Source organism: Desmodus rotundus, chromosome 1 (assembly GCF_022682495.2).
Source record: "Desmodus rotundus isolate HL8 chromosome 1, HLdesRot8A.1, whole genome shotgun sequence".
In the NCBI taxonomy this organism is placed as follows: Eukaryota; Metazoa; Chordata; class Mammalia; order Chiroptera; family Phyllostomidae; genus Desmodus; species Desmodus rotundus.
Window position 1 is genome coordinate 163,455,386 of NC_071387.1, and position 22,969 is coordinate 163,478,354.

The 22,969-nt window shown below is 36.6% G+C and overlaps 1 protein-coding gene and 1 pseudogene across 3 annotated transcripts in view; one reads left to right on the forward strand and one right to left on the reverse strand.

Annotated features, from left to right (window-relative positions):
* SCAMP1 (secretory carrier membrane protein 1) overlaps window positions 1–22,969 on the reverse strand; it is a 94,790-nt gene that overhangs the window by 27,442 nt on the left and 44,379 nt on the right. For all 3 annotated transcript variants that reach the window (XM_045197911.3, XM_045197912.3, XM_045197910.3), the window contains 4 exons: window positions 18,351–18,449; window positions 17,695–17,803; window positions 15,391–15,519; window positions 8,791–8,950 (listed from right to left, as the gene is read on the reverse strand). In XM_045197911.3, coding sequence (XP_045053846.1) covers window positions 8,791–8,950; window positions 15,391–15,519; window positions 17,695–17,803; window positions 18,351–18,449 — 497 coding nt within the window. The remainder of the gene's footprint in view (window positions 1–8,790; window positions 8,951–15,390; window positions 15,520–17,694; window positions 17,804–18,350; window positions 18,450–22,969) is intronic.
* On the forward strand, window positions 8,525–8,614 carry LOC112307591 (small nucleolar RNA U13; annotated as a pseudogene).

Below are 22,969 nucleotides of genomic sequence, written 5' to 3' on the forward strand. Positions count from 1 at the left end.
CTGACCTCTTTTTCCTTAGACTGTGAAATAAAAAAATGACAATGGCCAACACAACAATAGCAGTACAGTGTGAACGAATCAAAACTATACCTATTTTCTTTATCAGATCAGCAAAAAATATGCTTTGGTGTGCCATAGAATTTTAGTGATTAGTTTATGTGTGCCATGAGATGAAGAAGGTTGAAAATAGCTGCTATAGAACAATAATGAACAAGTGGAATTTGAAATTCAAAACACAATTCTCAGTTAGCTCAGTTGGTTAGGGCATCACCCCCATACACCAAAGCTGAGGGTTTGATCCCAGGTCAGGGCACATACAAGAACCAACCAATGAATGCATAAATAAATGGAGGAACAAACCCTTCTCTCTCTCCCTCTCCTTCTCCCTCTCTCTCTCCCCTCCTTCCCCCTCCACTCTCTCAAATCAATAAATAAAAAATTAAAAAAAAAACACACCAGCACCCCAAAAATGAAATACTTAGGCACAAATCTAACATGAAGAAAATTACAAAACTCTTCTTCAGGCACTTTGAAAAAGCAGAGTTCTTTACAGAAGACAATAATGCTGAGAAAAATAGAAGGCAGCAGGAAAAGAACAAGACCAAATACGTGAATTGACTCCATGAAAGAAGCCACTTATATAAGACTACAGGAGCTGAGCAGGGCTGTTGAGGACAGGACACTGTGGACATCACTCATTCATAGGGTCACCAGCAGCTGGAGCCAACAACAACATGTAACAACAAATCTCTGATAAAATAAATCAAAGGAATAAATAAATGAAGAGATATTCCATGTTTGTGGAGAGGAAGAGCCAATACTGTCAAGATGTCAGTGTGTCCCAACTGGTTCTATAGATTTCTTTACTCAAAGGACTAAAACACTTAAGTCCACACAAAAACGTGCATACAGATGTTGACAGCAGCTTTACTCGTAATAGCCAAAAACAGAGCAACCAAGATGTTCTGCAGTAGCTGAATGAATAAAGGAAATCTGGTACATGCAATGGTGGAGGAGTGAGTGGAAGATACACTAAGCTCCTCCCAAGACCAATATGGAATTACAACTAAATTGTGGAGAAATCATCCAGAATAAACAACTGAACACTAGTAGGAGAGAAGTCTTATGACCATGGAGAGACAGAAGAACAGCTTCAACACAACACAACTGGTAGGGAATGTGGAGAAGACACAAGAGGACTGGCTGGGCCCCCACGGGAGAGCTAAAGTGCTAGAGAGATATCTCAGTGGCCAGGGGATCCCCCAGATAAGTGTGGTGTCTAAACCCCAAGCTGGGCTCCCCAGCTAGCAGCACCAGAGCCCCAAAAGTACACAGATAACATCCAGCTGTGGAAAGTATCCGGGTTTCTCTCTGCCAGAGATGGACAGCTGGATACACAAAGCGGTGTTTAAAGGGCCAATGCATAAATTTTTCATATGCAGCCGCTGACCCAGGGTTCTGGCAAAGAGAGGGGGCGGGGCAGAGTGGCCTAGAGACGATTGAGGAGACTGGGGCCGGATGCTTTGGGGAAAGAACTGAGAGAGCAGCTGCGAGGATCCCGGTGCTGAGTCACTCCCCACACTGCAGGAGCCATCTTGCTCAGGCAGACCACTCACCTCTGAGTGGCATCAGCCTGAGGGGAAGCAATAGCCCCACACCTAGGAGGTACTATACCCCACCTGTGGTGCTTAGGCCTGACTGCTCAGTGCAGTGACTAGATCAACAGGTGAAGGAGTCAGCCACAGACAGTAGATCCCTGGTAGTCTCCAATAGGCTGCCTAAGGCCAGACTGGGACATCTGACATCACTAGAGGCAGATGCAGAAAGAAAAAACAGTGGTAAATACTAGGTGCTACCAAGACAAAATCCAATGTGGTCTTCTCCATGATTTGCAATATTTTCTTTCCTGAATAGTTTAACATTCATTTCTTGTCCTTCCAATTTGTGCATATTAAGTCACTAGATTTTGCATTAAAATCTATTCTATTTCTTGTATTTTGCTCCTCCCTTCTCTTACTCCATTTTACCTATATCTTTCCTCTTATTATTTTCGTTTTAAATTTTGTTTTCTCTCCTGGTACAACTTTGTTTCCATTCCACACTCCCACTATTTTTCCACATCCAGCCTCTCAAAAACCAGTTTTCTTGTCAATGGTCATCTCACATTCTTTTTCCTGCTCTTAGAATACCTACGTTCTATCTCCACCTTTAGCAATCTTTGCTTCTTTAGTTGGAGATAGGGAAGTTGTTATTGCATTTTTTCAATTTTATCTTGAGATCTTCACTATTCTTGAATTTCAAATCTCAAATTTTACCATTCCCCTCTCCTACTCCATTCTGCCTTCATCCTGCCTGTTTTCTTTTTTGTCTCAAATTTTAACCTTTTCCTGTCTTAGCCTGTTTTTTCTTTTGAATCTTTTTTTCTTTCATCTTGCTGTTTTTTTCATCTCAAGTTTTAATTTTTCCCTGTCTTAGACTGGTTTTCATTCCTCACTCTTAGTATTCCTTCTCCCTCTATCATCTCAAAATAACTTCCCTTTCCTCTAGACATCTCTTAACCTTTTCTTTCTTTTTTTTCCCTCTTATTCCCATCCCACCTATATTAACCTTAGCTCTTTTGTTATTGATAGTGCTGCGGTGGATCTTTGACTCCAATTTGTTTCCTATTCTTTTATTTACTTATTTTTTTCTCTTTCACTTTATTTTTTTTTAAGTTTCTGTTTAAACCTAATACTATACACTTCCCTTTGCTTACTCCATTCTGCCGCCTTCATTCCATTTTTTATTTACAATGTAAATTTTACTCTCTCTCTTTGCATTGCTCCAATTCTCTACTTTTATTAGGGCTCCTCTCACTACCCTCTCAAAATCATTTTTCTTTCAGTAGGTCACTTCATATTTACTTCTCCTTTCTTATAATAGTCTTAATCTCTTGATACCTTATTAATACCAGTTCATGTGCTGTTGATATTGGGATTGTAGGTGGGAGTTATTTTTGCAGGAGCGGGTTTGTTTACGGGGCAGTGGGTTTGTTTCTGAGGCAGTGTGGTTTTGTTCTGTCAGCACCTACACAACAGAATACAAGACATGGTGTGTAGAGTGATCCTCACTCAGCCATCTGGAGGTAAGGACCCAACAAAGACCCACCCAACAACAATCAAAACCCAACATCCAGAGAGCCAACATAAACGACATAAAGGGCATCCCAAAAGCATCAAGTTCAGGAGATCAAGGAGACTACACCACTGAATCCTGCAAGTCTCCCACCATACAAGTTCATACCACAAAGACAGGGAGTCAAAGCAGATCAATTTGAGAAGCAGAAACAAACAGGAAGAGTCTCCCCTAAAATAGGGAGGCAAAGAAACAACCCCTAATCAAAAGGAGAGAATGAATCCCCAGAAAGAGTGCTAAATGAAATAGAGACAAGTAAGCTATCAGATATTGAGTTCAAAACAATGTTTAAAAGGAAGCTCAATGAGTTCAGTGAGAATTGCAAAGAACTACGGGGAAGCTACAAGGAAATTACTGCAAACTACATCAGCATGAAAAAGGACACAGACACTATCAATAAGATCCACGAGGCAATAAAGAATACAATTTCTGAATTAAATATTGCAGTAGAAGGAATTAAAAGCAAGCTAGATGAAGCAGAGGATCAAATCAGCGAGCTAGAGGCCAAGGTAGAAAAAAATTTCCAGAAATAGCAAGAAAAGGACAAAAAAAAGAACGAAGAATGGTTAAGGGAGCTGCAGGACAACATGAAAAGTTACAATATCCATATAATAGGGATACCAGAAAGAGAAGAGGAACAAAGTACAGAAAACCTGTTTAAAAAAGTAATGAGAGAACACTTCCCTGATTGGATGAGAGAACAAGTCACACAAATCCAGGAAGCACAGAGGGCCCCAACCAAGATGAACACATCATAACTAAAGACACACATAACTAAAGACACATCATAACTAAAATGGTAAAATTCAAAGACAAAGAGAGAACAAAGGCAACAAGGGAGAAACAAGAAGTAACACAGAAGGGAGCTCCAATAAGGCTAGCTGCTGATTTCTCAAAAGAAACACAACATGCCAGAAGGGAATGGCAAAAATATTCCAAGTAATGAGAACCAAAGGCCTGCAACCAAGACTACTCTACCCAGCAAGGCTCTCATTAAAAGTGGAAAGCAAAATAAAGAGTTTCCCAGACAAAAGAAGGCTAAAAGAATACACCTCCACCAAACCAGCATTGCAAGACATGCTAAAGGGACTGCTTTAAGAGGATAAAAAAGAGTGAAAGAGGGGTGCAAAGGGGAATAATGTAATGAGTAAGTACCTACCAATAATAACCCTAAATGTAAATGGATTAAAAGCTCCAATGAAAAGACATAGGGTAGCTGAATGGATAAGAAATCATGACCCACATATCTGTTGCCTACAAGAGACACACCTAAGAACAAAAGAACTATAGAGACTGAAAGTGAAGTGCTGAAAGAAAATATTCCAAGCAAATGGACAGGAAAGAAAAGCCGGGTTGAAATACTTACATCAGACAAAATCATAAAAAGAGACACAAAAGGACACTTCATAATACTCAAGAACAGAATCTATGAAGAAGACATTAACAGTGTAAACATATGCACCCAACACAGGAGCACCCAAATATATAAGGAGTATCTTGGAGGACTTCAAGAAAGATATAGGCAGCAACACACTTATAGTAGAGGATTTTAACAATGGATAGATCTTCCAAAGAATCAACAAGGATGTTGTGGCACTGAATGACACTTTAGATCAAATGGACTTACTGATATATATAGAACCTTTCACACCAAAGAAGCAATATACAAATTCTTTTAAAATGTACATGGACCATTTTCAAAGATAGACTACATGATAGAACACAAAACAAGCCTCAACAAACTCAAGAAAACTGAAATCAAGCATTTTCTCGGACTACAATGGCTTAAAACTAGAAACCAACCTCAATGAAAAAACTCAAAAACAATCAATTTCATGGAGACTGAATAACATGTTATTAAAAAATGAATGGGTTAACAATGCAATCAAGGACAAAATCAAGAAGTTTCTGGAAACAAATGAAAATGAATACACAACAGCCCAAAACCTACGGGACACAGTGAAGGCAGTCCTGAGAGAGAAGTTCATAGAAATACAGTCTTACCTAAAAAAGATAGAAACATTTCAAAAACAACAAACTAAATCTACATCTACAAGAACTGGAGGAACAACAGCAAACAAAGCCCAGAGCCAGTAGATGGAAGGAAATAATCAAGATCAAAGCACAATTAAATGACATAGAGACTAAAAGAACAATTCAAAGATTCAATAAGTCCAGGACATGGTTCTTTGAAAAGATAAACAAAATCGACAAGCCTTTAAGCAGACTCATCAAGATAAAAAGAGAGAGGACCCAAATAAATAAAATCAGAAATGAAAGAGGAGAAAGTACAACCCATACCACAGATACAAAGGATTGTAAGAAATTACTACGAACAACTATATGCCAAGAAATTTAAAAACCTGGGTTAAATGGACAAGTTTCAAGAGACATATAATCTTCCAAAACTGAATTAAGAAGAAGAAGAAAGCCTAACAGATGGAAAGTAGCTAGTGAAATGGAAGCAGTAATCAAAAAACTCCTGGTACACAAAAGCCCTGGACCACACAGCTTCACAGTAGAATTTTACAAATCACTTAAGGAAAAGCTAACCCCTATCCTTCACAGATTATTCCAAAAAATCCAAGAAAGGGAAGACTCATAAACTCTTTTTATGAGGCCAACATCATCCTAATCCCAAAAACAGATAAAGACACAACAAAGGAAGAAAACTAGAGGCCAATATCGCTGATGAACATAGATGCTAAAACCCTCAACAAAATATTGGCAAACCACATCCAGCAAAACATTAAAAACATCATACACCATGATCAAGTGGGATTCGTCACAGGGATGAAAGGATAGTACAATATTAAAAAATCAATAAATTTAATACATCACATAAACAACAGCAAAGACAAAAATCACATGATCATATCAACAGACACTGAAAAAGCATTTGATAAAGTACAGAACCCATTTATAATAAAAACACTCAGCAAAGTGTGAGTAGAGGGAGCATACCTCAATATAATAAAGGCCATATATGAGAAACCTACAGCCATATCATACTCAACAGGCAAAAACTAAAAGCTTTCCCCCTAAGATCAGGAACAAGGGTGTCCACTTTCAACACTCTTATTCAATACAGTACTGGAAGTTCTAGCTACAGTGATCAGACAAGAAAAAGAAATAAAGGCATCCAAATTAGAAAGGAGGAAGTAAAACTGTCATTGTTTGCAGATGACATGATAGTGTACATAGAAAACCCTATAGACTCCACCAAAAAACTATTTGACCTGATAAGTGAAGTTGGCAAAATGGCAGGATACAGACTCAATATTCAGAAATTGAAGGCATTTTTGTACACCAACAATGAAATACCAGAAACAGAAATTAGGGAAAAAATCCCATTTACTATAGCAACAAGAAAAATAAAGTGCCCAGGAATAAACCTAACCAAGGAGGTAAAAGACCTGTACTCAGAAAACTACACAACACCGCAGAAAGAAATTAAGGAAAACACAAATGGAAGCATGCACCATGTTCATGGATTGGAAGAATTATCATCAAAATGGCCATACTACCCAAAGCAATTTATAGATTCAATGCAATCCCTATTAAAGTACCCATGACATATTGCACAGATATAGAACAAACATTTCAGAAATTTATATGGAACCATGAATGACCCCAAATAGCTGCAGCAATTTTGAGAAAGAAGAACAAAGCAGGAGGGATCACAATACCTGATATCAAACTGTATTACAAGGCCACTGTAATCAAAACAGCCTGATACTGGCATAAAAACAGGCGCACAGACCAATGGAACAGAACAGAGAGCCCAGAAATAAACCCAAGTCTCAACAGTCAATTAATATTTGACAACGGAGGCAGGAGCATAAAATGGAGCAAAAATATGCCCAACATCTTCAACAAATGGTGTTGGGAGATCTGGACAGCTACATGAAAAAAAATGAAACTCTATCACCAACTTACACCATACAGAAAAATAAATTCAAGGTGGATAAAAGACTTAAATATAAGTCGTAACACCATAAAAGTCCTAGAGGAAAACACTGGCAGGAAAATCTCAAGACATTCCACGCAGCAACATCTTCACTGATATGTCCCCTAAAGCAAGGGACATAAAGGAAAGAATAAACAAATGGGACCTCATCAAAATAAAAAGCTTCTGCATGGCTAAAGAAAACAGCATTAAAATGAAAAGAGAACCAAAGGTATGGGAAAGCATATTTGCCAATGATACCTCAGACAAGGGCCTGATCTCCAAAATATATAAAGAACTCACAGGATTCCACTCCAGGAAGACAAACAACCCAATTAAAAAAATGGGCAAAAGACTTGAACACACACTTCTCCAAGGAAGACTTCTCCAGAGGGCCCAGAGACATATGAAAAGATGTTCAGCCTCACTAGCCATCAGTGAGATGCAAATTAAAACCACAATGAGGTACCATCTCACACCAGTCAGAGTGGCCAACATAAACAAATCAACAAACAAGTGTTGGAGAGGATGTGGAGAAAAGGGATGCCTAGTGCACTGTTGGTGGGAATGCAGACTGGTGCGGCCACTGTGGAAAACAGTATGGAATTTCCTCAGAAAACTAAAAATGGAACTACCCTTTGACCCAGCAATTCCGCTGCTGGGATTATACCCTAAGGAACCCTGAAACACCCATCCAAAAGAACCTATGCACCCCAATGTTCATAGCAGCACAATTTACAATAGCCAAGTACTGGAAGCAACCTAAGTGCCCATCAGCAAATGAGTGGATCAAAAAACTATGGTACATTTACACAATGGAATTCTACGCAGCAGAGAGAAAGAAGGAGCTCAAGCCCCTTGCGACAGCATGGATGGAACTGGAGAGCATTATGCTAAGTGAAATAAGCCAGGCAGTGAGGGACAAATACCATATGATCTCACTTTTAACTGGAACATAATCAACAGAAGAAAAAAGCAAACAAATATAACCAGAGACGTTGAAGTTAAGAACAATCCAACAATAGCCAAAGGGGAGGGGGGAAGGGATAGTGGGGAGAAGGGTTTTCAGGAACTACTATAAAGGACACATGGACAAAACCAAGGGGGAGGGTGGAAGCAAGGGAGGGAGATGGGTTTGGCTGGGGTGGGGTAGAGAGGTGGGTAGAAAATGCAGACAACTGTAATTGAACAACAATAAAATAATTGAAAAATTGAAAAAAAAACCCCAAGGATAGGCAAAGGAGAACAAAATTTTTCTTACAGTTAATTGTATCATATGGAATAGAACCTTTTACAAATATTAAGATGTAAGATTGCTCTCATTTTTCATTCATTCATTTTCATGTTTAATTTTTCTGGGGAGGAAAAAATGGGATTTCATGACTTAAAAAACCTAATGAGATCCTTTTGTACAATTGGGTGTTCATGCTGTTGTGTGAGATATGCCTCCCTTAAACCTTGTTATGACATTGCCATATTACCTGTCTGACATGGGGGAAAAAAAAACCCAATGAATACATAGGCATGTGCTCTACAGACTTTTATGAAGGTTTATACAATAATAAAAAAGTTTTAATGAAAACGTGTCAATTCTCCCTTTAAGGTGTACCACGAATTATTTACCTCACAGATTTTAAAGAGCATATCATAAAGTACACACATTTTACCTGAAAGCTCCATAAAGTGGTCTGTACCAACAGACAAATGAACAAGGAGTAAAAAGCAAGAACCACAGGATACTCAATCCAAAATCAACTCCTCTTGTAGAATCAACACAAATCCAAGCCAAGCATCCAAAGATATTTAGAAACAGTGTTACAGCGTGGACTGTGGAATCAAAACACAAACAAAAAAAGAAATGTTTACATTCAATTTATGAGTTCATTCAACAAAAATTATAAATGAAAAAATACTTTCCAAGAGTAAATGTATTCTACCATACGTTTTCACTTACTATTTTTCAAAACATTTCTGTTTCTTACACATTTGATTTGAAAACAGAGTAATGAGAGGACAAGTGGCCCTAACACATGCACTGTTTGGCAAAAATTCTTTTGGCCCTTTCTTAAAGGGCAATTACACAGCTAAACCACAGAAGCACTACCTGAAAGGCCTCCTTCCTGAGAAGGAAACATGTGATATTCTCTTGATCCAATGCCTAAAAAGAAAGTAGTGCCTGCCCGGAAAAGAACCAGGACCCAGGAGGGAAAAGACCCTACACTCGGAACTACGTTCACACAGAGCGGGGCCGCAGATAGCTTCATGAGCGCATTATACACAGAAGAGAAGTGCCCTGTGAAACCTCGTCATGACAGTTTTCAGCAGTAAAATTAGAATGATTGGACTCAAAAATACAGTATATAGTCAATCTGTAAGAATTATTAATTCATCTTCATTGAGTTGTCCATTTTTTCAAAGTCCTGGAGTACACACTGTGTTTTGGTAGAGGATTAAACTTATTAAAGAAAAAAAAAGTACACTATGACGTATTTTAGCTCAGGGGGCAGACCTTTCTTTAGTTAACACAAATAGATCTTGGCAAACTCTTCTTATGTTGTTAATAATTATTTTCCCTGACCAAAAATAAAAAATCTGAGTAACATACAACTACACTACAATCCTAAAGAACCACATTTACCCATTATAATTAATAATTTTAAGCACTTTCAAAAATGTATTCACTGGCTGAGTTTATTATAAGAAATAAATTCTTTCAAAAGTTCAAATAATTTTTAATGTAAATTATCAATACAATAAAAATATACAAACTACTACTTGAATTAAAAACAAATGGAAAGCCTAGTGAATCTAAATAATAAAACAATCTCAAAATACATAAAAACAAACTTTAAAATCTCTTTAAATTACTAATCAAATGAAGTTAATAATTAAGGAAACACAACAAAGACAGACATTCAAGGATGCCTCATCTAATTTGCTCTCATCTGACAACTAGATAAACACACAATCTCTGGAGTAAGAGAAAAAGCTCCAGAGGAAAAAATCTAGGTTCTGTAGAGCTAATCAATCTCTCTGTGTTTTAATTTTTCACCTATAGAAATGCAGCTCTTACAGCCTTAAATTCCATTTCATTCTATTACACAAGAATGACTCTTACTAATTACTTTATTCCCATTAAGATTTCTAACTCTCATGAAATGTAGCTTACTAACAAAGATAATCAAAATCTTTTGCCTCAAAATAAAAGTTCTGTTAAGGGCTTACAAACAGAATTCAAAAGATTGTGAGGTAAAAAATTATTATTCTGTAACATTAAATGGCATCTAACAGCCTAAAAAAGTACTAAATATTCAGAACATTCTAACTCAAATATCAACTTTCATAGAAATAATTTTTATTTTTCACCTAAGGACATGCTTAGACAGAGGAGGAAGGAGAGAGAGAGAGGAGAAAACATAGATGTCAGAAACATCAGTCGGTTGCCTCTTGCATGCACCCCAATTGGGGACTGAACCCACAACCCAGACTTGTGCCCTGACCAGGAATCAAACATTCGACCTTTCAGTCCACAGGATGAGGCTCCAATCAGCTGAGCCACACTGGCCAGGGCAGAGAGAAATAATTTTTAAAAGTGTATCTACTAATCTGTTCAAGAAAGACAATATATGGATATGAGTACTTTAAAGTTCACAAAAATTGTTCCAGGTTTAGGCTTTTTTAAAAAATAGCAATTTAAGTTTGTGTAATCTATTAAAAATTTTTTGTAAATGTTTTCATAGTAACGAACAACTATAATCAAAAAGTCATTTATCTGCACTCCAATGAACGGTAAAATATTTAGGCCTACTTACTAACTGGTCCACTCACAGAGATTATACACACAGAAAGGCGAGGTAACATGAAATGCATGATTCTGTGTTGCTAATTCCAATACAATTCCAATCCACTTCTTGCACTCCAAGTGTAGGTAGAACACTAATGAAATATTTAGGCCATTTTGTTTATATGATTTGCAAGTTGAATGATTCATGATATAAAATTTCAATTTGCTTTAAGTACTCAAATCTGCACCTAAATCTGCATCTGGACCTAAATTTGCAACTATCGCAACAATATTCTACTTGTTAGCTCTACATTACAATACAAACACCTAACATAAACAGCTTTATAATATAGTATATTATCTTCTTCACTAAATGGCATTTAATGTAGCTGGCCTGTTTATTTTTTCTGTTTCTTTTAAAGCAAAGGTACATGCAAAGAGGCTGAGATTCACTTCACAGTGATATTTCTATGCTTCAAGCAAGGTACCATTGAAAGCATATCTGCATCGTATTTGGGTTTAAAATGTCAATTATTTCTTCATTTTGTCACTCTGTAGATGGTATAACATGTAAATTTAGATCCTGGGTTCTGGAGTCAAACTATCCAACTCCAGCCTTACTTCCTATGTAATCTTGGACAAGTTACTCATTTTCTCTATGCTTTAGTTCCCAATTACGATTTAAAAACAATGTATATAAAAGTGATTAGCACTGTGCTTTGCATAAAGTAAATCCTCAAAAAATTTAATCTCATTATAATTATAATTACAGTGTGAAAGCACTAGTCAATTCCAAAGTCAGTAAAAGGTTGACACTTCTTGAAAATAACTTAAACAGCTTCTGTTCTATGAACTTTGGAGGCAATACTGAGCTGGTACTAGATCTTACTTTGTTCCACATAATTCTTCAAATCAGAACCTTAACTGGAATCTTGAGCCCTCTTTAAATACAGTTAACAGATCTGTCAACTGAACAAGATTAGGAAATACTATAGTCAACTATATCATTGCTAAGAACCTCAGAAAGTTATATATTTCTAAGCAAAAATAGATCTATTTTGAAAGAATCAGCATTGGTAAAGTTAATCATTCATTTAAAATTGTCTTCCCCATTCAATCTCTACTAAATTCCTTATTGTTGTTGTTCTTTAAGTATATTTTATTGATTATGCTACTACAGTCATGCCAACATTTTTCTCCCCTCTATCTCATCTCCTCCCTGCACCCTCCCACCCTCCAACATTCCACCCCCATCCTTAGTTCATGTCCATGGGTCATACATGTAAGTTCTTTAGCTTCTCCATTTCCTATACTATTCTTAACCCCCCTGTGTATTTTATACTATTCTTAACCCCCCCTACTAATTATGCATCTTATACCCTGTACCTTCCCCCCCGTTCTCCCTTTCCCCATCTCTGTCCCCACTCATAACTCTCCATGTGATCTCCATTTCTGTGAATCTGTTCCTCTTCTAGTTGTTATCTTAGTTTTTGTTTTTCTTTTTAAGGTTCAGTTGTTGATAGTTGTGAGTTTGTTGTCATTTCACTATTCAGAGTTTTTGATCTTCTATTTCTTAGATAAGTCCCTTTAACATTTCATATAATAAGGCCTTGGTGATAATGAACTCCTTTAACTTGACCTTATCTGAGAAGCACTTTATCTGCCCTTTCATTCTAAGCTTTGCTGGATAGAGTCATCTTGGATGGAGGTCCTTGCCTTTCATGACTTGGAATACTTCCTCCCAGCCCCTTCTTGCCTGTTAAGGTTTGAGAAATCAGCTGATAGTCTTATGGGAACTCCTTTGTAGGTAACTCTCTCCTTTCCTCTTGCTGCTTTTAAGATTCTCTCCTTATCTTTAATCTTGGGTAATGTAATTATTATGTGCCTTGGTGCATTCCTCCTTGGATCCAATTTCTTTGAGACTCTATGGGCTTCCTAGACATCTATCTCCTTACCAGATTGGGGAAGTTCTCCTTCATTATGTTTTCAAATAAGTTTTTAATTTCTTGCTCCTCTTCTTCTCCTTCTGGAAGCCCTATGATTCGGATGTTGGAACGCTTGAAGTTGTGCCAGAGGTTCCTAAGCCTCTCCTCATTTTTTTAAATTGTTTCTTCATTCTGTTCTGATTGGATGTTTATTTCTTCCTTTTGTTCCAAATCATGGCTTTGAGTCCCGGTTCCCTTCCCTTCACTGTTTGTTCCCTGTATATTTGCTTTATTTCACTTTGCATAGCCTTCATTTGTTCCTTCGGTTTGCGACCAAACTCAATCAGTTCTGTGAGCATCCTGATTACCGGCGTTTTTAACTCTGCATCAGACAGGTTGTCTATCTCCTTGTCACTTAGTTCTATTTTGAAGTTTTGATCTGTTCTTTCATTTGGGCCATATTTATTTGTTTCCGAGCACCTGTTAGGTTGTACCAGGGCAGAGCCTTAGGTATTCTCCAGGCCAGGGCAACCCTCTTTGCTGTGTTGCAGTGCTGTCTTTGGGGGAGGGGTCAGAGAGGAAACAATACCTCTCTGTTTCCTAGTTTCCTAGAGAGGAAACTCACTCCACTCTAGATCCACTTTCAAAGAACTCTCCTGCGAGACTGGTAATTTCTCTTGCTACACCCCCACAGTATTTTACAGGTAGAGGTTTTGAATATTTAGTTTCCCAGTCAGCCAGCCCCGCCTTGCCTTAGTCTGCCGCCTTGCTACCAGGTCCTCTCCCATCTCTACCCATCTCTGCTCCTCCTACCAGTCTGGATGAATGTTTCTTTAATTCCTTGGTTGGCAGAGTTCCATGCAGTTTGATTTTCTGGCAGTTCTGGTTGTTTATTGTTTTTAAATTGGTTGTTATCCATCTTTTGGTTGTGCAAGGAAGTGAAGCATTTTTACCTACACCTCCATCTTGGCTGGAACCTATTTATTAAATTCCTTATGGAATTTTCTCCCAACCCCCATCTCCACCAGCAAAATATGTTTTCCACTAAGCCAAAGAACTTATATCTAAAATGCCAGGCCAATTTCCACCCATTAAAAAATAACTATTATATATATTTGCATATATTATATGATTACATTGGTTAAATAAAATATGAGTTGGTTAGCATGAATACACATGAAATCAAAATCTTTAATGTTAACAATATATGATACTGACACTAGGGATTCAGGAAGATATTAGATCAACAATAAAAATCTCAAAAATAAACTAAAAATGAGGGTTAATATACTATCATAAGGAATCACTTTTCACATTTCAGAGCAACTTCACATATGTGAAGAATGTTCCTAAAAGATTTTGAGAAAATTACTTCATAAATTTGGAGGGGGGGTGGGGTAGGGAAAGGTTGCCCAATCATACAGGAAAAACACACAAATTTCCCCCATCAAGAATACAACCTACAAATTATCCATTAACCCAGAGGTTGTGCAGGTGAGAAGTTGTGACAGCTACCTCTCCTACTGACAAAATGATATTAAATGATACTAAATGTTTGGAATGATAATGAAACAAAGCCCTAGCTAGTGTGGCTCAATTGGCTGGAGCGCTGTCACAAGCACCGAAAGGCTACAGGTTCAATTCCAGGTCAGGGCACATACCTAGGTTGCAGGTTCCATCCCCAGTCAGGGAAGGCAACTAATTGATGTTTTTCTTTCTCTCTTTTTCTCTCTCTCTGCCTCTCCCTTCTCTCTAAAATCAATGAGCATATAACTCAGGTGAAGATTTAAAAAAAATTAGAAGTCCCAGTTCTTGATCCCCACCAAAACAGATTTCACAGTGATAAAATATCTTTAAAAAAAAGAAAAGAAAAAGAAAATGAAACAGAGTAAGTGGGAATTCTGAGTACATACAGTAAACTATTAATAGCTTGCCATTTTACTTTTAGTATTCCATGAGTTGTAATTATATTCAAAGGAATGTATCACAACCTAAAATATACGTCCTAATGTCCTGTTCAATAAACATCCTATATTAACTACTTTGAATAATGAAATTATTCATCCTCACTTGAAAATGAAGTGTAAATCATACTCAAAGCTATAAGAAAAATCAGTTCATAATATTACAATTACTTTATGCCCCTTTTTGCATTCTATTTTGCATTTTTATGCAAAAATAATGCATAACAGAATTTTTAATGACTTTCATTTGCATAAAAGTAGTATGCATAATTTTTTCACAGAAAATATTGCCCAGATAAAATTTTTCAAGGAAAACAGATTATTGCAAAATTCTACCTATGTGACAGAGGAGTCTTTTCCTCAAAAGAACGCCTGTTCTCACTATACAGGTTTCCCTCAGCTAAAAACTTAGATTGACACATATAGTATAATTTTGAAGTGCCCAAATATATATTTCACTCTGAAAATTAAAAGATCTATAGGAAAAGCCCAATTAATAATATCACCCTTAATATATGAGTTCCAAAAAAACATGGATTTTGACAATAAAATATAAAGTTTGTTGAACAAATATATAATTCAGTCTATACTCACACATCCACAAGTAGTACATAATCTTTACTGTCTTCTGGAATTCTACAGGAATGTCTACAGAAAAATCCTGATAGAAACAAGGTCCAACAGGAAAATTGCTAGGAAGAGGTGGCCAGTTATTTTTTCTGCCTGCAAAATTTTTAAAAAGAGTTACTTATATTAGAACAAATATGAGCTATTCTTATTTTTGTTTTCAGAATAAAGAACATTATCTGTTGTTTTACAAATATAACATTGTATCTCTACATTCTTGGACAACTTTGAAAGCCAATCTTTGTATCTTTAAAAATTTTCCCAGAATCACTTTAGAAAACATTAGATGGTAAAATAATTTTCCAGTGTCATATAATATTTATCAGGAACCATTTATGTACAGTTGAAACAAAAGAAAAAAGAACATAGGGACACATATATTCACTCTGAAAATTCATTGAAATCAATGTTTCTGAAATACCTGTAACTAAAATCTATCCTATTTCCTTAGTGTTGACTAATATATGTTATTGCTTGTGACTCTGCCCTAAAAACGAATTTATTTCAAAGTTCCCAGAGTCTGGCTCTCTGTGTATGCCATTTAGTTTTTAAACTTCCACAATTTCTTCCTCAGTGTCTCAAATCTTTAAATATAATTCCTAACCCATGCGGAAAGGGAAGACACAGCTTTTGAATCTTTCAAGTTTTCTGCTATTAACTCCATGAAGAAACACAAGATTAACCAACACCAAAGTAACAAATCCAGAAATCCCCAAGTCTCAAAAAAAATAATACCCAAAATACACATAAGAAAATTGAAACTATCAGAAAACAAGAAACAGTCATGAAAAAGAAGCTAAGGAGTTAAAACACCATAAAAAACCTAGAGGAAAAAATTCAAACTGAGAGAAAAAAATGTATCTATATAAAAAAATTAGGTTGAAAATAGGGAACCAGTGGTAGAAATATCAAACTAAAATTAAAGCAGGAAGTCAAACATTAAAAATAGACAGCAAAATTAACATCTAAAGGCCATTTTCTTATTTTAGATATTATATCCTACAAGTTTCAAAATTAGATTTTACATATATTTTATAGACCAGGAAAATTTTCATAGCAGAAAAAAGCATGATCTATTTCTGATTCTCCCCAACATGTCCCCACTGTTTGTCATCTTTTCAAGTTTCAGGGAGCTCATACATTTCTCACACAAGTCTCGTACTACCTGAGAAGAAGCCAAGCACAGCATTAAAGAAAAAGGCTCTAAAACCAGAGGTGCCAAGCCACGTGCTGACTCGGAGGCCTTGGGCAACTCAACCTCCTGAAGACTCTGTTTCTAACATCTGAAAAATGACAGTAACAACCACCCTTCACAGAACTGTACTGAGGGTTAAATATATAACACACTGGAAATCTCTTAATTTCCCACTCTTCATTACAACCTTTACTAAAATCTCTCTCATAGAAATAACTTGCATTAGTCAACACTAAGGAAATAGGACAGATTTTAGTTACAGGTATTTCGGAAACATTGATTTCAATTACACATTTAGTTTCTCCTTTTAGAGACGCTGTCTCCGATGTTGCAAACAAGAAAAAGGCCCAGGATAAATGTATCCTCAGGAACCCCCGGATTTACACATTCACAATAAGGAAGAAGCAGATCATTTATTATTGTTGGTCTAGCCTTGTCATCCCATCACTATCCCAGACACATTAACAATGACTGCCTATCTCTCTTATCCCTTCTTACCCAGAGACTGCTAGCTTTCCCTAAAATACTCCATTGAAGAGATCTTTGGTTGCCACAGCCTGAATAGATTTCACACCTTATAATTTAGCATTTCTTTATTTCTTTGGCATCATCAAAATACCCTAAGCTTCCTAGAGTCACCACATGACTTGACAGATACAACATACTTGTGAAGACAAGGAAAGAAAATTTGAAACTAGGCTAACTAAACCAGAAGAGTCAAATGTAGGGCACACTCCCATGTACTCATGAAGTTTCATTAGACACAAAGACAGCCCAAGTGCATAATCAAAGGCTCCTGGCCTTAGAATTAACCAAAATTGTCATATTCAAATTCACTTTCTGTGTGATAAGGCTCACAGTGTTCTAATTTATCAAAAGACTATGCAAAACAGCCAAGATTAAAGAGCTACACAGAATCAAGTAGAAAATTTGTTGTGTCTGATCTCCTTGCTAAAATAGAAAACTAGAATAGAATACGGCAGAATTTTATTCACAAACCAAATAACCTAGAGCCAGTATAGGCATAATTTAAAGTGTTTAAAGGTTACTTTTATTTCAAACATCTTGGATACTACCATGTTGACTGAGGTTTTGCATTTCGCGTTCTCGACGATCTAATTCTGCTGCTTTTCTTTCTAGTTCTTCCTGGCGCTTAAGAAGTTCAGCTTGGGCCAAGGCATGTTCCTAAACAAAAAATCATAAGTGAATAGGCTATCATAAATATAAAATATTGTAACATTGATATGCTATCTTCTACCTCTCCCTCTACTATGTTACAAAGCTAATTCAAAGCATTCTTCCAAAGAACACAAAGTGCTCTTCCAAAATATAGGAATTCACTGAAGATCAATTTCAGAAAATATCATATAGATATTTGACCCATTTTGGTCATGAAAACCTTCATGGGAATGTTGGACACATTAGGACAGAAAGCAGTAAGAGTCCTAAGGTAATTGGGAGAATGAAATTCAGGTGTCCTCTGTGCCTATAAGAATGAGTAAGAGAAACAAAGAGAAGAATTGAAGAAAACAGATGAGGAGGAAAGAGCAATTGAATTGGTTCTTATAAATTGAGTTAAATGGTATGTAAGATTCCCAGTGCAAGAATTTATAATATCTTATAAAAGAAGGCTATGGCTAAGAAATTCTGATTTGTAACTCCATCTGTACTGGAAGTAAATGATACTGATACTGTAATTTCCAATATGAATTTACACGTGTACAAAACTAACCTTTGCAATCTGGGTATAAGCTGGATGTTCCTCTGTTGGTTTCATTATTGCTGGTTGTGTACTGGGTACGTTAGGCATTTTCACATTGCCTGGTGGAGGCTAGAAAGATTAAGAAAAGGGCAAATTACATAACAGAGATCCAACTTTAACTTCCTTAAAAGGCATAACTACAACAAAAAGCAAATGCCAAGAACTGCCTCTCTTCTTCTCCTACCCTCTCATAGTTAAGTGTGTGGCAAAGACTTGCTTAAGCTCTCCATCTCTATTTTCTCATTCATTTCTGTACTCTTCAATCTGGGTCTACCTCTAACACCACACTCCCCTCTAGCATGCCGCATGTAAATTTAAAAAAAATACAAAAAACTTCGAGTGTTTCTTTTTAGTAAAGTACACATACCACTAACTAAAGGATTTACACCAAGGTTAACTATCATCTTTTACCCTTTAAGAAAGCTACATGCCAGTGCCCTCCCTAATAGGCTATCTCTTGACAGAACTCCACCGATACCCCTTGAAAAGAGTTAAGAGGGGAGACCTTAGGTGGATGTAAAATAAACTGCACAACCTCTGCTTTAACGATGAGGGTCAGCAGTATCTGAAGGCTGCAAGAGAGAAAAGTAGGTAGACATCTACAAGCCCATCAAAGGGGAACTGGTTAAATTACTGTGTAATTTACATATGATTCAGTCCTTATTTAAAAGAATGTGTTAGAGCTGTAGGAGAATGCCTTTTTTAACATTAAACAAAATAAAGCACACTATAAAACAGTATGCATATGAACAATTTTTACTTTTGTAAACACACATTTGTACATGTTTAGGAAAATATCTGGGAGGTCTCAGCAAACTGCTATCAGAGGGATTTGCACCTTTTGCCTTATATATTTTTCTATTATTTCCCTTTCCATCCCCAATATACTGCCTTAAATTTAAAAATACATGTTTAAAGTACTTTTTAAAATGACACTAAGAAAAAGAAGACAGAAGGGAAGAGGAAAAAAACCAGTAAGTAGCAGCTGCAAAGGGAAGTTCAAAGATCCAAACTGGAAGACACCACCAATACGGTAGTATTATATCCTGAAACAGCAAATGGCAGGTCTGAAAAGGAAGCCAGCCACAACCAAAGACAAAGTGGAATACAGCTGATTCTTACACATATATGAAAAAAAACAGCAGCTAAGAATAGATCAAACAATTTTGAAGAAAAATTAAAAGTCAGGTCTGATATCAAAGCTTATTTTAAGGATACAGTAATTAAGAGCATAGTACAGATGCCAAAGATCCAGAAATATACCAATAAACAGAAAGGGCACAGAAACAAACCCACACAAATACAGTAACCTGACAGACAACAGAGGTGACACTACAAAACAGCGGAGAAGTAACGTATCAGTCAGTAAATGATCCTGGGATAATTGATTACCCACATGGAAAATCAAACTAGATTTCCTGCTTCACACCATATACAAAAATAAATTCCAGGTGAATTAGTGACCAAAAGGGAAAAGTCAGTACACTTAAGCACTTTTAGGAAAAAAATATAAGTGAGTATTTTTATGAACTCAAGGTACATAGGAGCTTCTCGAATGTAAGCTCTAGAACTCAACATTCTTTTGCCTATGATATATCTCAAGTACCTAAAACAGTGACAGGAACATAATACATACTCAATAAGTATTTGTTAAGTTAAGATTAGACAGTGCACAAACCATAAAGTTAAGACTGACAGATTCGACTACATTGAAATTTAGTAACATCACAGACTAGGGAAAATTTTTTATAATGAATATAAACAAAATATTGCTACCCAGAACACATAAAGAATTGTTCCAAATCCATAAAAATACAAATACTAATAGAAAAATAGGCAAAAGACCTGTACAGGGGTTACAAAGAAAAAAGAAATTGCCAATAAAAATATGAACTTAACCTCGCTAGTAGTAATCAAGAAGTGCAAAAACAGTGACATTATTTTCACAACCACAGGTGAGAAAAATATAAAGCCTGAAATACCAAAATGTGGAATGACAGTACATACACAATGATGGTATACATAAAAATTAAAGCATATGACCAAAACAGCATTTCAAATTAACAGGAACAAAAAAGATAAATGGTGTTAGAACAAATATTTAAATATTTGGTGGGGGTGGGGAATAAGATCCTGTATTCATCCAGAATAACTTCCAATTGGATTAATGTGCAATGTAAAAAAAAAAAAAATATATATATATATAGAAAAAAAAAGAAAGAAAAGAAACAAAACTATGAAGACACCAGAAGTATAGTACACAGAACAGAGATGAATATCTGACCTTGGGTTGGAGAAAAGCCATTCTAAACATTAAGATGGGGTAAGGAGAGACATCATAATGAAAAGGTAATATATCTGACTACATTAAAATTTAGAACATTGATAAAAGTATTTCATAAGATTAAAAAACAAAATTTAAATAATAAGCAATACATACCAGTCAATTCTTTACTACCTTTCTTATGCACAAATCAATAAGAAATAGATGAATATGTTAATGGAGAAAATGCATTTTATAAAACCCTTAAGAGGCAACTTATAAAAGACATATAAAAGGAAAATAAAAAATGTCAACCTCATTCATAATCAAAGAAATGCAAATTTTACCTAATTATTTTTAAATGATTATTAATATAAGATTACCACATTTTGGAAAAGATGCAGTAAGTGGGTATTCTCACACACTGATAGAGGAAGCATACACTAGTTCATACAATAATCCTGGAGTATAATTTGGTGTTATGTGTAAGAGCCACAGAAGTATTTATAACCTATGACCCATGAATAACATCATAAGGCAATTATCTAAGATAAGCACAAATATGTGTATGCTAAGAAGGCCCACTATAGCATTATTTATAAGAACAAAAAGTTAGAAATAAACTAGACCTCTGGCCAAGATGGAGGCATAGGTAGACACACTGCGCCTCCTCTCACAACCAAAAGGACAACAACAAATTTAAAAACAAAAAACAACCAGAAGTGACAAAAGAGAGAACTGTATGGAAGTCCAACAACCAAGGAATTAGAGAAAGATTCACCCAGACCAGCAGGAGGGGTGGAGATGGCAGCCAGGGTGAAGAGGACTCTCGATAAGGGAGTGGCTGGAGGAGCAGGCGATCCCACATTCCTGTACAGATAAACCGGAAGGAACAACTGGGGAGCAAGACCAACCACAAAACCCAGGGTTCCAGAGCAGGGAAATAAAGCCTCAAAGCCTCTGACTGAAAACACCTGTGGGGGTCGTGGTGGTAGGAAAAACTCCCAGCCTCACAGGAGAGTTCATTGGAGAGACCCACAGGGGCCTAGACATACACAAAACCACACACCTGGGATCAGTACCAGAAGAGCCCATTTTGCTTGTGGGTGCAGGGGAAGTGACTGGAAACCAGCAGGGAGCTGAGCAAGCAGCATTGTCACCTCTCGGACCCCTTCCCCACATACAGCATCACAATGCAGTGACGTGGGTTGTCCCAATCTGGTGAACACCTGAGTCTCCGCCCTTTACTACATCACAGGCACACCAAGACAAAAAAAATGGCCCAAATGAAAGAACAGATCAAAGCTCCAGAAAAAATACAACTAAGTGATGAAGAGATAGCCAACCTATCAGATACAGAGATCAAAACACTGGGAATCAGGATGCTCACAGAATTGGTTGAATACGGTCGCAAATTAGATGAAAAAATGAAGGCTGTGCTAAGTGAAATAAAGGAAAATGTACAGAGAACCAACAGTGACGGGAAGAAACCAGGACTCAAATCAATGGTTTGGACCAGAAAGAAGAAACAAACATTCAACCAGAACAGAATGAAGAAACAAGAATTCGGAAAAATGAGGAGAGGCTTAGGAACCTCCAGGACATCTTTATTAAAACATTCCAGCATCTGAATCATAGGGGTGCCAGAAGGAGAAGAAGAGCAAGAAATTAAAAACTTATTTGAAAACATAATGAAGGAGAACTTCCCCAATCTAGCAAAGGAAACAGACTTCCAGGAAGTTCAGGAAACTCAGAGAGTCCCAAAGAAGTTGGGCTCAAAGAAGCACACACCAAGGTACATCATAATTACATTACCCAAGATTAAAGATGAGGAGAGAATCTTAAAAGCAGCAAGAGGAAAGGAGAGAGTTACCTACAAAGGAGTTCCCATAAGACTATCAGCTGATGTCTCAAAAGAAACCTTGCAGGCAAGAAGGGGCTGGGAGGAAGTATTCCAAGTCATGAAAGGCAAGGACCTCCATCCAAGATTACTCTATCCAACAAAGCTATCATTTAGAATGGAAGGGCAGATAAAGTGCTTCCCAGATAAGGTCAAGTTAAAGGAGTTCATTATCACCAAGGCCTTATTATATGAAATGTTAAAGGGACTTATCTAAGAAAAAGATCAAAACTCTGAATAGTGAAATGACAACAAACTCACAGTTATTAACAACCAAATCTAAAACAAAAACATTAAAAAGGACTAAGCAAGCAACTGGAAGAGGAACAGAATCACAGAAATGGAGATCACATGGAGGGTTATCAGCAGGGGAGTGGGAGGAAGGGGGAAAAGGTACAGAGAATAAGTAGCATAAATGGTAGGTAG